The 14227-nt window shown below is 49.9% G+C and overlaps 1 protein-coding gene across 1 annotated transcript in view; it reads left to right on the top strand.

The window, feature by feature from the left end:
- Nucleotides 1-2192: 2192 nt before the first annotated feature.
- Nucleotides 2193-14227, top strand: part of LAMA3 (laminin subunit alpha 3) — a 297581-nt gene continuing 285546 nt past the window's right edge. The window contains exon 1 of the mRNA XM_073550824.1: nucleotides 2193-2771. Coding sequence (XP_073406925.1) covers nucleotides 2457-2771 — 315 coding nt within the window. The 5' untranslated portion in view covers nucleotides 2193-2456. The remainder of the gene's footprint in view (nucleotides 2772-14227) is intronic.

Below are 14227 nucleotides of genomic sequence, written 5' to 3' on the forward strand. Positions count from 1 at the left end.
TCTTCAGTTCTTGTCTCATTTCCTCAATCCATTGAGGTTCTTCAACAATGCTTACGGAAGACTCCATGCTCCGGGCCTTCCCCACAGGAGCCGTCATCCCCTGCTCTTGCTCCCGCACCCGGGCCTGACTCCCCACTTCGGAGAAGGCTAAACGTGGGTTCACTCGGACCTGTTCCCGCAATGCCTGCTTGATTAGCGGGTCCCAGAGTCCAGTCACTAGCAGGTCACGCGGGGTAATGTCGATGGGCCCTACCCCTATTCCATCCTTCCTTTCTATGGCGGTGTGTAGCTCCTGGAGGGCGTTCATATACTGGGTGGTGGTCTCCCCCTCCCCCCGACTGAACAACCGGCTTCTCAACTCCCCCACGTCTGTTGGATCCCCGTGGGTCTCTTCCAGGATCTGCAAGACCCTGGCGAAGGTGTTGCGACGCCCCGGGGGTCTCAACATTACCGACTTCCGGGCTTCCCCATCTAGTGCCATAAGGGCCACCTCAGCCTCTAAATCGGCGGTCATGGGGTGCATGCAGAAAAGGCCCCGCATACCTTCTGTCCAGCTCCACAACAGCGTATCGGAGCCAGAAAACCGGGGCAACTTACTTAGCATAGCCCCCAGGGAGATGCTGGAGCGGGGACCCCCATCATCAGCAGCGCCTGCAACCCCACTCTGATCAGGTGCACCGCCGTCTGCGCTCGGAGACTGCATCCTGCCGACTACGCCAAATGTGGTGTTTGCAGGTACGCAGGATGCAGTGACGAGTCGCGAGACAATTTGGTGCTTTCTATAATAACGTTTATAAGACTAGAGGGAACTTTCCTCAGTCACGGCCTGATCACCAAAAGGGGTAACACGGGTTGCCCTCGCAGGGGCTCTATACAAGCAAACACAAAACGGGTAGAACACGACTACTTCCGGCAATAGCCGGTCACTATAGGGCCGCGGTATGGCCGACTACGGGTCCTTAAATGTATAGTCAACTTAGCCGTCCAGACGTCCCTCACCGTTCGGGATGGTGGTCATTCGGCGTAGTAGTTGCTGGGCCCAGTTGCTGAGGCGCGCTGATGACACTGGAGCCCCACAGGCCCCGACGGAGTCTTTGGATGGATGGGCTGCAGCCCCCGGACTGGGGCAAGCGGCAGCGATGTGTGGTGGCGAATGACAGGCCACCTGCGCAGCTAACGGCTGCGACGGGGAGTCTGCGGTCAGCGGAGGCCCGGCCCCTGCTGCGGACCGGAGCGGGTCAGTGGTGGCCGCCGACGGCACTGTACTTGCCGCGGCCACTGGTGAGAGCAGGGCGGCTACAGGTGGTGGGGAACAGGCCGCAGCTGCGGGCTGGAGCGAGACGGCAGCGGCCGCGGGTGACCGCGGGTAGGCCGCAGCCACGGGCTGAGGGGAGGCGGCAGCGGTCACGGGTTCTACTGGGGCCGCAGTGACCGCGGGCTGGAGCGGGGCAGCAAGTCTCGGATGATCGCCTTGGCACCGTCCTTCTGGAGTCCTCGGTGAGCGGGGCTGTTCCAGGTCACGTTACTGATGGAGCGGGCACGTTACTGACGGAGCAGACACGTTACTGACGGAGCGGGCACATTACTGATGGAGCGGGCACGGTACGGAGCGGGCGCGTTACTGACGGAGTGGACGCGTTACTGACAGAGCGGACGCGTTACTGACGGAGCGGGCGCGTTACTGACGGAGCGGGCGTGTTACTGACGGAGTGGGCGCGGTACTGACGGAGCGGGCACGTTACTGACGGAGTGGGCGTGGTACTGACGGAGCAGACACGTTACTGATGGAGCAGACACATTACTGACGGAGCGGACGCGTTACTGACGGAGCGGACACGTTACTGATGGAGCAGACACATTACTGACGGAGCGGACGCGTTACTGACGGAGCAGACACGTTACTGATGGAGCAGACACATTACTGACGGAGCGGACGCGTTACTGACGGAGCAGACACGTTACTGACGGAGCAGACACATTACTGACGGAGCGGACACGTTACTGACGGAGCAGACACATTACTGACGGAGCGGACACGTTACTGACGGAGCAGACACATTACTGACGGAGCGGACGCGTTACTGACGGAGCAGACACGTTACTGATGGAGCAGACACATTACTGACGGAGCGGACGCGTTACTGACGGAGCGGACACGTTACTGACGGAGCAGACACATTACTGACGTCTTCACTCGCCCGCTGCCCAACCTAATGGGCTGATAGCAGGGAACAATAGAGAGCATCCACCTGCAGCACAGATGTAGCTGTGGCAGCAGAGCCTGTGCCGAGGTGACCCGGGCGGGCAGGTTGCTGCTGGGGGAGTGTCGTTCCTCTCACACCCGGGGCTGGGCACCAGGGGCAGCCTCGCTGCTGCTTTGTTTTGCAGCGCTGACAGCAGCTCGGGAGCGGAGGAGCCGGTGACTGGCTGCGGGGAGATAGTGTCTCCACCTGACCATGGTGCTGCGGACCCGGCCCTGCCCCTGGAGCCACACTGCGAGGACTGGCACCAGGCTGCCAGGGGCGCTGTTACTGGCATCCGCACTGCTCTCCTGGCTGCACGGGGGACGCGGCCAGGAGTTCGGAGCAGTCAGCACTGGCTTCAGCCTGCACCCGCCTTCCTTCAACCTGGCAGAAGGGGCCAAGATCCGGGCAACGGCGACCTGCGGCGAGGAGGCGAGCGGAGCCGGGGGCGCACAGCGCAGGGTGGACCTGTACTGTAAGCTGGTAGGAGGACCAGTGCTCTCCTCCACCCAGGGGCACACGATCCAGGTACTGCCGCCTGCCCGCACTCTGCTCTCCGCCTGCTCTCCGTCTGCCCGCACTCTGCTCTCCGCCTGCTCTCCGTCTGCCCGCACTCTGCTCTCCGTCTGCCCGCACTCTGCTCTCCGTCTGCCCGCACTCTGCTCTCCGCCTGCCCGCACTCTGCTCTCCGCCTGCTCTCCGTCTGCCCGCACTCTGCTCTCCGCCTGCCTGCACTCTGCTCTCCGCCTGCCCGCACTCTGCTCTCCGCCTGCTCTCCGTCTGCCCGCACTCTGCACTCCGCCTGCCTGCACTTTGCTCTCCGCCTGCCTGCACTCTGCTCTCCGCCTGCCCGCACTCTGCTGTCCGCCTGCCCGCACTCTGCTCTCCGCCTGCCCGCACTCTGCTCTCCGCCTGCCCGCACTATGCTCTCCGCCTGCCCGCACTCTGCTCTCCGCCTGCCCGCACTCTGCTCTCCGCCTGCTCTCCGTCTGCCCGCACTCTGCTCTCCGCCTGCCCGCACTCTGCTCTCCGCCTGCTCTCCGTCTGCCTGCACTCTGCTCTCCGTCTGCCCGCACTCTGCTCTCCGCCTGCCCGCACTCTGCTCTCCGCCTGCTCTCCGTCTGCCCGCACTCTGCTCTCCGCCTGCCTGCACTCTGCTCTCCGCCTGCCCGCACTCTGCTCTCCGCCTGCTCTCCGTCTGCCCGCACTCTGCTCTCCGTCTGCCCGCACTCTGCTCTCCGTCTGCCCGCACTCTGCTCTCCGCCTGCTCTCCGTCTGCCCGCACTCTGCTCTCCGTCTGCCCGCACTCTGCTCTCCGCCTGCCTGCACTCTGCTCTCCGCCTGCTCTCCGTCTGCCCGCACTCTGCACTTTGCCTGCCTGCACTTTGCTCTCCGCCTGCCTGCACTCTGCTCTCCGCCTGCCCGCACTCTGCTGTCCGCCTGCCCGCACTCTGCTCTCCGCCTGCCCGCACTATGCTCTCCGCCTGCCCGCACTCTGCTCTCCGCCTGCCCGCACTCTGCTCTCCGCCTGCTCTCCGTCTGCCCGCACTCTGCTCTCCGCCTGCCCGCACTCTGCTCTCCGCCTGCTCTCCGTCTGCCTGCACTCTGCTCTCCGTCTGCCCGCACTCTGCTCTCCGCCTGCCCGCACTCTGCTCTCCGCCTGCTCTCCGTCTGCCCGCACTCTGCTCTACGTCGGTCCGCACTCTGCCCACACTCTGCTCTCTGTCTGCCGGCACTCTGCTTTCCCTCTGTCCCTACTCCTTTCTTTTTCATTCTTTCTTTCAGCTCTCATTCTCTCAATTTCTTTCTCTTACTTCTTTCTTTCTTTTCTACTTTTTTTCTTTCTCTCTATTTCTTTATTTTTCTTTCAGTCTTCTTTCCTTATTTTTCTTTCTTTCTGTCTTTCAGTCTTTTCTCTTTCCTTCCTTATTTTTGTCTTTTTTACTTCATTCTTTTTTCACATTTCTTGTTTTTTCTTTTTCTACCTTTTTCTTTCTGTCTTTTTTCTTTCTTTCTGTGAAACATAGAAATATCATAAATGTGACATGTAAAGCACGAAGAAAATGCCCACGCATTATACATTTTACACTGACACAGAGTGTCCTACATCTATACACTGCCTATATCTGTACAAACATATAAACATAACACACAGACATGGATATATATACACACAAACATACAGACATGTTACAGTTGTCCATATATAGACACGTAGTGTGCCCTATACAGTTGTACTCAAAACTTTACATACCTCGGCAGAATTTTTGCTTTCTTGGCCTTTTTTCAGAGAATATGAATGATAACACAAAAACTTTTTCTCCACTCATGGTTAGTGGTTGGGTGAAGATATTTATTGTCAAACTGCTGTGTTTTCTCTTCTTAAATCATATTGACAACCCAAAACATCCAAATGACCCAGATCAAAAGTTCACATACCCCATTTCTTAATACTGTGTATTGCCCCTTCTAACATCAATGACAGCTTGAAGTCTTTTGTGGTAGTTGTGGATGAGGTTCTTTATTTTCTCTGATGGTAAAGCTGCCTACTCTTCTTAGCAAAAAGTCCAGCTCCTGTAAATTCCTGGGCTGTCTAGCAGGAACTGTGCGCTTGAGATCTTCCCAGTGGCTCAATGATATTGAGGTCAGGAGACTGAGATGGCCACTCCAGAACCTTCGCTTTCTGATGCTGTAGCCAATGACAGGTCGACTTGACCTTGTATTTTGGATCGTTGTCATGTTGGAACATCCAAGTACGTCCCATGCGCAGCTTCCGGGCTGATCATTGCAAATTTGCCTCCAGTATTTATGGATAACGTGCTGCATTCATCTTTCCTTCAACTTTGACCAAGTTTCCTGTGCCTTTGTAGCTCACACATCCCCAAACATCAGCGATCGACCTCCATGCTTTACAGTAGGAATGGTGTTCCTTTCATCATAGGCCTTGTTGACCTCTCTCCAAATTTAACGTTTATGGTTGTGGCCAAAAAGTTCAATTTTGATCTCATCACTCCAAATTACCTTGTTCCAGAAGTTTTGAGGCTTGTCTCCGTGCTGTTTTGCATATTGTAGGCAAGATACTTTGTGGCATTTGCGCAGTAATGACGACTCGACCATGCAACCCATTTTTCTTGGCAGTTGCGGATGAAATTCTTGTTGGTCTGCCTGACTGTGGTTTTGTTTTTACAGAGCCCCTGATTTTCCATTTGTTAATCACAGTTTGAACACTGCTGACTGGCATTATCAATTCCTTGGATATCATTTTGTCTCCCTTTCCTGTTTTATATAGTTCAACTACCTTTTCCCATAGATTCGTTGACAATTCTTTTGCTTTCCCCATGACTCACAATCCAGAAACGTCGGTGGCTGGATAAAGGATGCAAGAGTCTGTCTGGATCCCAGAAACTTGCTCAGCTTTTAAGCCCAGACACTGATTACAAGCTAACAGGTCACAGGTGAGGATGTTACCTTTAGTAGTCATTTACACCCATTTGTGTCAACTTCTGTGCATGTTATCAGGCCAAAATCACCAGGATATGTTAACTTTTGATCAGGGTCATTTGGATGTTTTGGGTTGTCATTATGATTTAAAAAGAGAAAAACACAGTAGTTTTACGATAAATGGCTTCACCCAACCACTAACCATGAGCGGAGAAAAGGTTTTGGTGTTATCAATCACTCATATTCTCTGAAAAAAAGGCCAAGAAAGCAAAAATTCTGCAAGGGTATGGAAACCTCTGAGCACAACTATCTATACACATACACATCACACTTTGTACACAGGTATCTAAGATTAAACACTGACATTTATGAAAACATTACACAATTATATCCATACAAACACACATTATGTCTATATACACACTATATATCTAAATACACACACTATATATCTATATACAAACACACATATCTATATACACACACACACTATATATCTGTTCACACACACTATATCTCTATGTACACACACAATATATACACACATTGACATCTTTATACAAACAGCAACACCTACACAAACATTCATGTACGTGCACACATTATGCACAAGCATCCATGCACATAATACACAGACACATTTTTACATAGGCACAAACACACAATTAAAGGAGTTGCTCACTTCCTAGATATTGATGGCCTAGCCTTAGGATTAGTGGTTTACAGCTCCTGTGGTGGAGAAACGTACACAGTCTGCAGAGCTGAAACCCCACCGCTCCATATACTGTGCAGTGGCTGTTTGGGGTACTAAGGCTCTGCTCTTATTGAAGTTAATGGGAGCTTAGCTGCAGCACCAAGGAAAAGCCACTAGATTGTGGAGCCGCGTTGCTGCGGCTCCGTGCATCGTTCACATCCGTCCTGCAGCGGCACGGTGAACAGCTGATCAGTGCGGGTGCTGGGTGTTGAACCTTCACTGTTCTGATATTGATGACCTATCCTTACGATAGACTCAATATCTAAGAAGTGGTCAATCTCTTTAAATAAATAAATGGCTACCGGTAATTGTTATTCTGCTTCAAGATTCTTATTTTGGTACATTCACATGTACCGAGATTGCTGTGGATGTTCTTTTTTTAGACTTTTATGCAAATAAAGTCCGTGGAGCCTCATTTAAGAGTCTCAAACACGGGACTAGCCAGATCTTTCTCCAGGGAAGGACTTACAGGGCCACTTAATATGGTGGTAATGGTGGTTTCCGAAAGGAGCCACCCCTTGGCTGGGTCCTTCCCTGGAGGAAGATCTGGCTAGTCCCGTGTTTGAGACTCTTAAATGAGGCTCCACGGACTTTATTTGCATATTCGTATTTCCCAGGGAGCAATGCACCTAGGATTTCACTGATTGAGCGCCTTTGCCGGCTGCCGCAGTGTTTTCGTTGACTGGTCTCCCTGAGGTCAGTGATTGTTTCGTGATGTTGGTCTACTAGGCATTGCTCCCACCTAGCCAGAATCCTACTCCACACTGATGAGGGGCAACACCCCGAAACAACTGTCTGTTGATGGATACTTGGCCTTGGTATTTCCCTTGTCATCTTTGTAAACTCGTAAAGAGCTGGATATTGACTTAAAGGGCCACTTAATATGGTGGTAATGGTGGTTTCCGAAAGGAGCCACCCCTTGGCTGGGTCCTTCCCTGGAGCAAGATCTGGCTAGTCCCGTGTTTGAGACTCTTAAATGAGGCTCCACGGACTTTATTTGCATATTCGTATTTCCCAGGGAGCAATGCACCTAGAATTTCACTGATTGAGCGCCTTTGCCGGCTGCCGCAGTGTTTTCGTTGACTGGTCTCCCTGAGGTCAGTGATTGTTTCATGACGTTGGTCTACTAGGCATTGTTCCCACCTAGCCAGAATCCTACTCCACACTGATGAGGGGCAACACCCCGAAACAACTGTCTGTGGATTGATACTTGGCCTTGGTATTTCCCTTGTCATCTTTGTAAACTCGTAAAGAGCTGGATATTGACTTAAAGGGCCACTTAATATGGTGGTAATGGTGGTTTCCGAAAGGAGCCACCCCTTGGCTGGGTCCTTCCCTGGAGCAAGATCTGGCTAGTCCCGTGTTTGAGACTCTTAAATGAGGCTCCACGGACTTTATTTGCATATTCGTATTTCCCAGGGAGCAATGCACCTAGGATTTCACTGATTGAGCGCCTTTGCCGGCTGCCGCAGTGTTTTCGTTGACTGGTCTCCCTGAGGTCAGTGATTGTTTCGTGATGTTGGTCTACTAGGCATTGCTCCCACCTAGCCAGAATCCTACTCCACACTGATGAGGGGCAACACCCCGAAACAACTGTCTGTGGATGGATACTTGGCCTTGGTATTTCCCTTGTCATCTTTGTAAACTCGTAAAGAGCTGGATATTGACTTAAAGGGCCACTTAATATGCTGGTAATGGTGGTTTCCGAAAGGAGCCACCCCTTGGCTGGGTCCTTCCCTGGAGCAAGATCTGCCTAGTCCCGTGTTTGAGACTCTTAAATGAGGCTCCACGGACTTTATTTGCATATTCGTATTTCCCAGGGAGCGATGCACCTAGGATTTCACTGATTGAGCGCCTTTGCCGGCTGCCGCAGTGTATTCTTTGACTGGTCTCCCTGAGGTCAGTGATTGTTTCGTGATGTTTTTTGACTATTAGACAGACGATCTGCATTGGAATATACTAGCAATATTGTGGATGACTTTTTTCCACCTGTATTGTGGATTTCTTAACTCGCGGGGGGTCAGATTGATTGTGGATTTTGTTGTGGATTTCACGCACTGAGGGCAGTGGTGAAGTTAAAATCCACACAACAAAGTAGAATTGTGTCTCTACACCTCCAGCATTGACGTCTCATTAGCAGCCATTTACAGGCAGCAGCGGTCACATGTGACCAGACACCGTTGGGCTGGGTATACAGAGATTGGTTGAAAAGCGAGTGCTGCCACAAGATCGCCAGCAGAGGTGAGTGCAGCGGGATGTTTAGCATTTACACCATCACTTGTTTTCACAGTTAAATTATCTGCCAGATCTGCACCACTTGGCGCGGAGAGGTTGGTGCGGGTTTCCCCACGTCTTACTCTTAATGTCACGAATCTGGTATGTGTGACCCTTAAGGGCTCCTTCAGACGCCCTAATTTCATGGATTAGTGCTATATGTAGTTTTCCCGGATGGTATTTGTACCTGTGATAGTCTATGGGGCCATTCACATGTCAGTGATTTTATGCAGTCCATGGAAAATTGTGAAGAGACGTTCGATTTTCAGAACATAATAGTCAATAGGTCTGTGAAAAATTGGACTGCACGCGGAAGCCAAATTTTACAGTCACATATTAGAAGGTGGAGAAACTTTTCTATTTTTCTGTAAGTACGAGATAAACGGATTACATTCATACCACACTCTGATCAAAGTCTGATCAGAATAATCAGTCTTTTTTTCTCGTAAATCAGACATCCGAACGATTCTTCAGCAGTGTCGGACCTGTGTGCCAATGGCCCACTAGTGACCAACTCCAGGGGCCCATTTTTCAGCTGCATGCAGATGTGACATTACCCTCATTCACAAATTTATGGAACAATGAGCTGGGTTGATTGTTAGATGAATATGATGCTTCCTTGTGTACATGGTGATTCAAGTGTATAGTGCCAAGCCCTGCTCATGTAAGAGGGCGCACTCTTGCGCAGGGGCCCACCAGAGGATTCTCCTGTGGGCCAGTCCAAGCCTGACTCTTAGGCTAAGCTCACATCTATGTCAGAGGCTTCATGACGGATGTTGTCACATTTGACTGGTAGAACAGCACATCATGCAGCATCTTTCCTCCCCAAAAGATATCGGAGGCTAAGACAAAAGTCAACGCACTTCATTAGTGGGTCCTTCAGGTTCTTTTGGTGTCCATTTGTTGGATTCATTACTTTATATTTTTCTATTTTCTTTTCCTATCACAGAACAAAAAAAAATATAATGACAACTCTCATGTGAACTCTCCTAACCTGACTATAATTTTGTAAATGGAGATTGAATATATTTAGAAGAATGTAAGTAGTACAGAGAAGATTCCAATAGTATAAAAGAATTGCAGTGGGGTTTCCGGTAATATCTGGGATTACTGTAGCAGTTTTGACAGTTTTCCGATAATATATGGTAAAATAAATTTTCCACAATAATGCTGCATAGATAAGGTATGTTGCACTTTTCCATGTCATAATTATCATGTAGGTTTGTTTTGTCGTGAACGTCTGGGGTCAGAAACAGGTTGCCTAAATGCAAACATGTGTCATCACAATCCAAATAGGTGTTACCGGCGTGTTCCTCTAAGCCACGAGTCATATACGGTATATTGTGATCTTCTGGAAATTGATATTTTTCCTTACAATAATTTTGAAGTTGCATTAGCTACATATTCATTCTTAATAAGATACATTTAATTTATATTGTACACAGCCAGAACATTAAAATAACTGTCAGGGGAAGTGAATAATATTCTCCCAATACAATGACAACATGGTACATTCTCAATATGCAATGAGTAGCACTTACCAAAAGTAGCCGAAGAAAGGGCAACTGATAAACATGCACCAGGGTCATGAGCGCTCAACGTTCAATGATCAGTGAAGATCATCTTATCCATTCACAGAAATGGTTCAGAGGGTCCTGCATATAGGGGTGTGTAAATGCAGACTGGAAAGAGTACCCATACTGACCACTAATAGCTGAAAGCACCCAAAATGGGGTCATAGTGTAAGAGGTTAAAAAGACCGTCTTGTATATATAGTAGGAGATGTCCATATATTAATGTATGGTTTTACAAATGTATATTGTTATATTGCTTTATGGTAGGGAAAGTGCAGTACCCTATTTAGTCCTCTAGATGGGGGCAGAGTTATGCTCAGGATGTATATAGTTAAATGTAGTAGGGGCTAACTGTGGTTAAGCCGGGGAGCATCCGACATTTTAGTCAGTTGGGCTAGGGGAGCCCTGACAGGGCAGTCAGCCCCATAACATTGTGAAGATAGTAGCTCAGCCGTTCCGGGCCAGAGGGCCAAAGAGAATAACAGAGTTTGCAGCAGGGCAGGCTTTATTAAGGCATCATGTGGCAGCTTGCTATGTGGGCAGATGCCCTTTTGTCTGGGGCGAAACGGACAGGTGAACTCCCAAAGATAGCGAAGCTGGACAGGGTGGATTCTGTGATGCTGACTGGGACGGGATGACCCTGGACCGTTCTGGAAGGTGACAGTGAGATATAGGGAAAGAGAAGAAGGCAAACTGTGTGTTAGCTGACGTATATGCTGTAACTGAAGTGAACGGACTGAGAATGTATAAGAGTAAAGTTTCTTGTTTAAAGTTGGAATTAGACTGTGACTCTGTATGTACCAAAATTTATGGAAAAGTATACAGCTACCCAGGGAAAGCCCTGAATGTGAGAAGAATGGAGCAACAGGTATGCTGACAGAGAACTGTGATGTGTATGTGAGGGGAGGCCAGGGCGTGGCTGGGCTGTAAATCTCAGCCATGACTACCTCCCTGGCCGAACCGATGGAACCACTCTGCAATAACTGTTCAAAAGGAGTTCCAGTAACATGAGCGAAACTGGGTGAGACCTGCTGAGGCTCCATGTTGGTCTATTATATATAGGCGTGCCATCTAAATAACTCAACACACAGCCATTAATATCTAAACTGCTTTCAACAAAAATGAGTACACCCCATAGATTAAAATGGCCAAATTTTGCCCAATCAGCCATTTCCCCTGCCTAGTGTTATGTGACTCATTAGTGTTACAAGGTCTTAGGTGTGAATGGGGAGCAGGTGTGTAAAATTTGGTGTTATCATTCTCACACTCTGTCATACTGGTCACTGGAAGTTCAGCATTGCACTGCATGGCAAATATTGGCCTGAGGATCTGAAAAAAAAGATTTGTTGCTCTAAATAAAGATAACCTTGGGCCTTAGGCTATAAGATCCTTGCCAACACCCTGAACCTGATCTGCAGCACGGTTGTCCATGACCATACAGTGCTTTAACAAGGCAGGTTCCTCTCAGGACTGGCCTCGCCATGGTCGACCAAAGAAGTTGAATGCATGTGCTCAGCATCATATCCAGAGGTTGGCTTTTCAAAATTGATGTATGAGTACTGCCAGCATTGCTGCAGAGGTTAAAGGGGTTGGGGTCAGCCTGTCAGTGCTCAGACCATACTCTGCACACTGCATCAAATTGTTCTGCATGTCTATCATTCCAGAAGGAAGCCTCTTCTAAAGATGATGCACAAGAAAGCCTGCAAACAGTTTGTTGAAGACACGCAGACTAAGGCCTCTTTCACACATCAGGTTTTCGCCGTCAGGCGCCATCCGGCTCTTTTGACAAAAACCGGATCCGGCGAAATGCAATGCCGGATCTGGTTTCCCCCCCATTGACAAGCATTTGCGCCGGATCGCGCCGGATGGCCATGCGTTTCGTCCCGTTTTCGCAGGATCCGGCAATGTGTTGCAATCCGGCGTCTGGAAAAAACGGCAACTGTAACGTTTTTTGTCTCCGGCGAAAAAGCCGGACCCACCGGATCCGGCGCTTCCGGCTTTTTCACACAATGAAAGTCTATGAGCGCCGCAATGCGCCGAATCCGGCGAAAGCTGGATCCAGTGGCCGGATCCGGTTTTTTGGGTCTGAGCATGCTCAGTAGCTCTGCCCACAGCTCACATATATAAAAGCATGACAGTGGGACACTCAGCCACACCCAACATGCCACCCAAGACAGGAACCAGGCGCAGGAGAAGGCAGGAGACCACTGCAGCACCATCAGCACCACCACCACCCCAAATGGAGCAGCAAAGGGAACATGCTGAACAACGGGAGGGGAGTCCAGCAGCAGATGAGAGACGGTAATTATCAAATCCCCCATTCCTCAAAACTAGGGCCATGGAATATCAAGATATTCATTGGCCCTTTGTTTCTCTTTATTCAACAGCCGCCCAAGAGATGCAGCAGCAGCAGCAACAGCACTGGCAGCAGCAGCAGCACCACCCACAGCCATGGAGTCTGGCCAGCAGGAGGACACCACATCTTCTTCTGGGAGCCCTCCCTCGCATCGTCAGCGTTTGATGGTAAGTTTTTATTTCCAAAATCCATCATCTCTGTAATATATGTCTATTCATTGCCTTTTATTTCAAAACAGGAATCACAAGCTGAAGAGGAGCTCCCAGAAGAAGAAGGAAGGGGTGGACAGACACCTGTAGTGGGCTCACAATTGGTAAGATTTTTTCATCAAACGCAGAAACACAACATCACACTACACACAACACATAGAAAACAATGTACCGCAGACATCACACAGCAAACAAATATGCCAACATCCAAACACATAAATTTTTTTCTTTTCTTCTCTAGTCTTCCCAATCTGGTGCTCGGCCAAGAGGTCCTCGCAGTGCCTCCCAGGGTCGTCGGCGACAGCAACGCGGCGGTCACCAGCGTGTAAGTATAATATTTAAGTTAAATTTTGGTACACTTTTTATTTCATGTCTTAAAGTGTGGTGACTAATTTTGCTATTTTTCTATTTTACTTTAACAGCCTTCACAGCGTGCTCCCGACTCTTACGGTGAGGATGGAGGAATTGATGTGGACCACCTCATCGATCTCCTCAGAGAAAGGGAGCCGCTATGGAATATGGCTGACCGCCGCCATGCTGACCTGATTGTTACCCGACAGCTCTGGGAGGAAATCTGTTCGCTCCTTGTGGACCGCTGGTAGGACCTCGATGCTCGGGCCCAGATTAAAGAGCGTAAGTATATACAGTACCGGTTGCTTGATGTAAACCAGTGTTTCCCGAACTCCAGTCCTCTTGGTCCCCACGGATCATGTGTTCAGGATTTCTATTTACTATGGAAATCCTGAAAACATGACCCCTGGTGACCATGAGAACTGGAGTTTGGGAAACACTGATGTTGTATACTAACCACTTTGTCCTTTCTCGTTTCAGGGGACAGAATTGTGAAGCGGTGGCGGTCTGTGAGGGATCGTTTCAAGAAGGAGTTCAATAAAGAGATGCGGGCCCCGAGTGGATCTGGAGGACGCAGGAGCAAGTACAAGTACGCACGAGCCCTGTCGTTCCTCCGGGATACAATGGTCACCAGAAGGTAAATATTACACACCACATGTAAAAAAAAAATTGTTTAGATGTAAAAAAAATTTTTCAGCCAGGGCCATGCCATGTCACTATTTTAATTGTTTTTTTTTCTCTTTATTCCACAGCACGGTGAGCAGCACTCGGGAGCCTGCACGATTGGACCCTTCTGAGGCAATCCCTGAGGAGACCTGCACCGAGGGACACTTCGACCGCCCCGGTACATCTGCACCTTCCCACACATTACAGCCATCTGTCCCATCCACCAGCGCAGGAGCATCGTGGCCGACAACATTACATGAAGCTGCTGGTGAGGAGATCGCTTTCCCTTTACCCCACCCTTCTGCCCCTGCCACCTCTAGTACACCTGCGGGTACTGGGCGGCAGCGGCAGAGGGGTCA

Source organism: Dendrobates tinctorius, unplaced genomic scaffold (assembly GCF_039654945.1).
Source record: "Dendrobates tinctorius isolate UK_male_01 unplaced genomic scaffold, ASM3965494v1 ptg000171l, whole genome shotgun sequence".
Taxonomy (NCBI): Eukaryota; Metazoa; Chordata; class Amphibia; order Anura; family Dendrobatidae; genus Dendrobates; species Dendrobates tinctorius.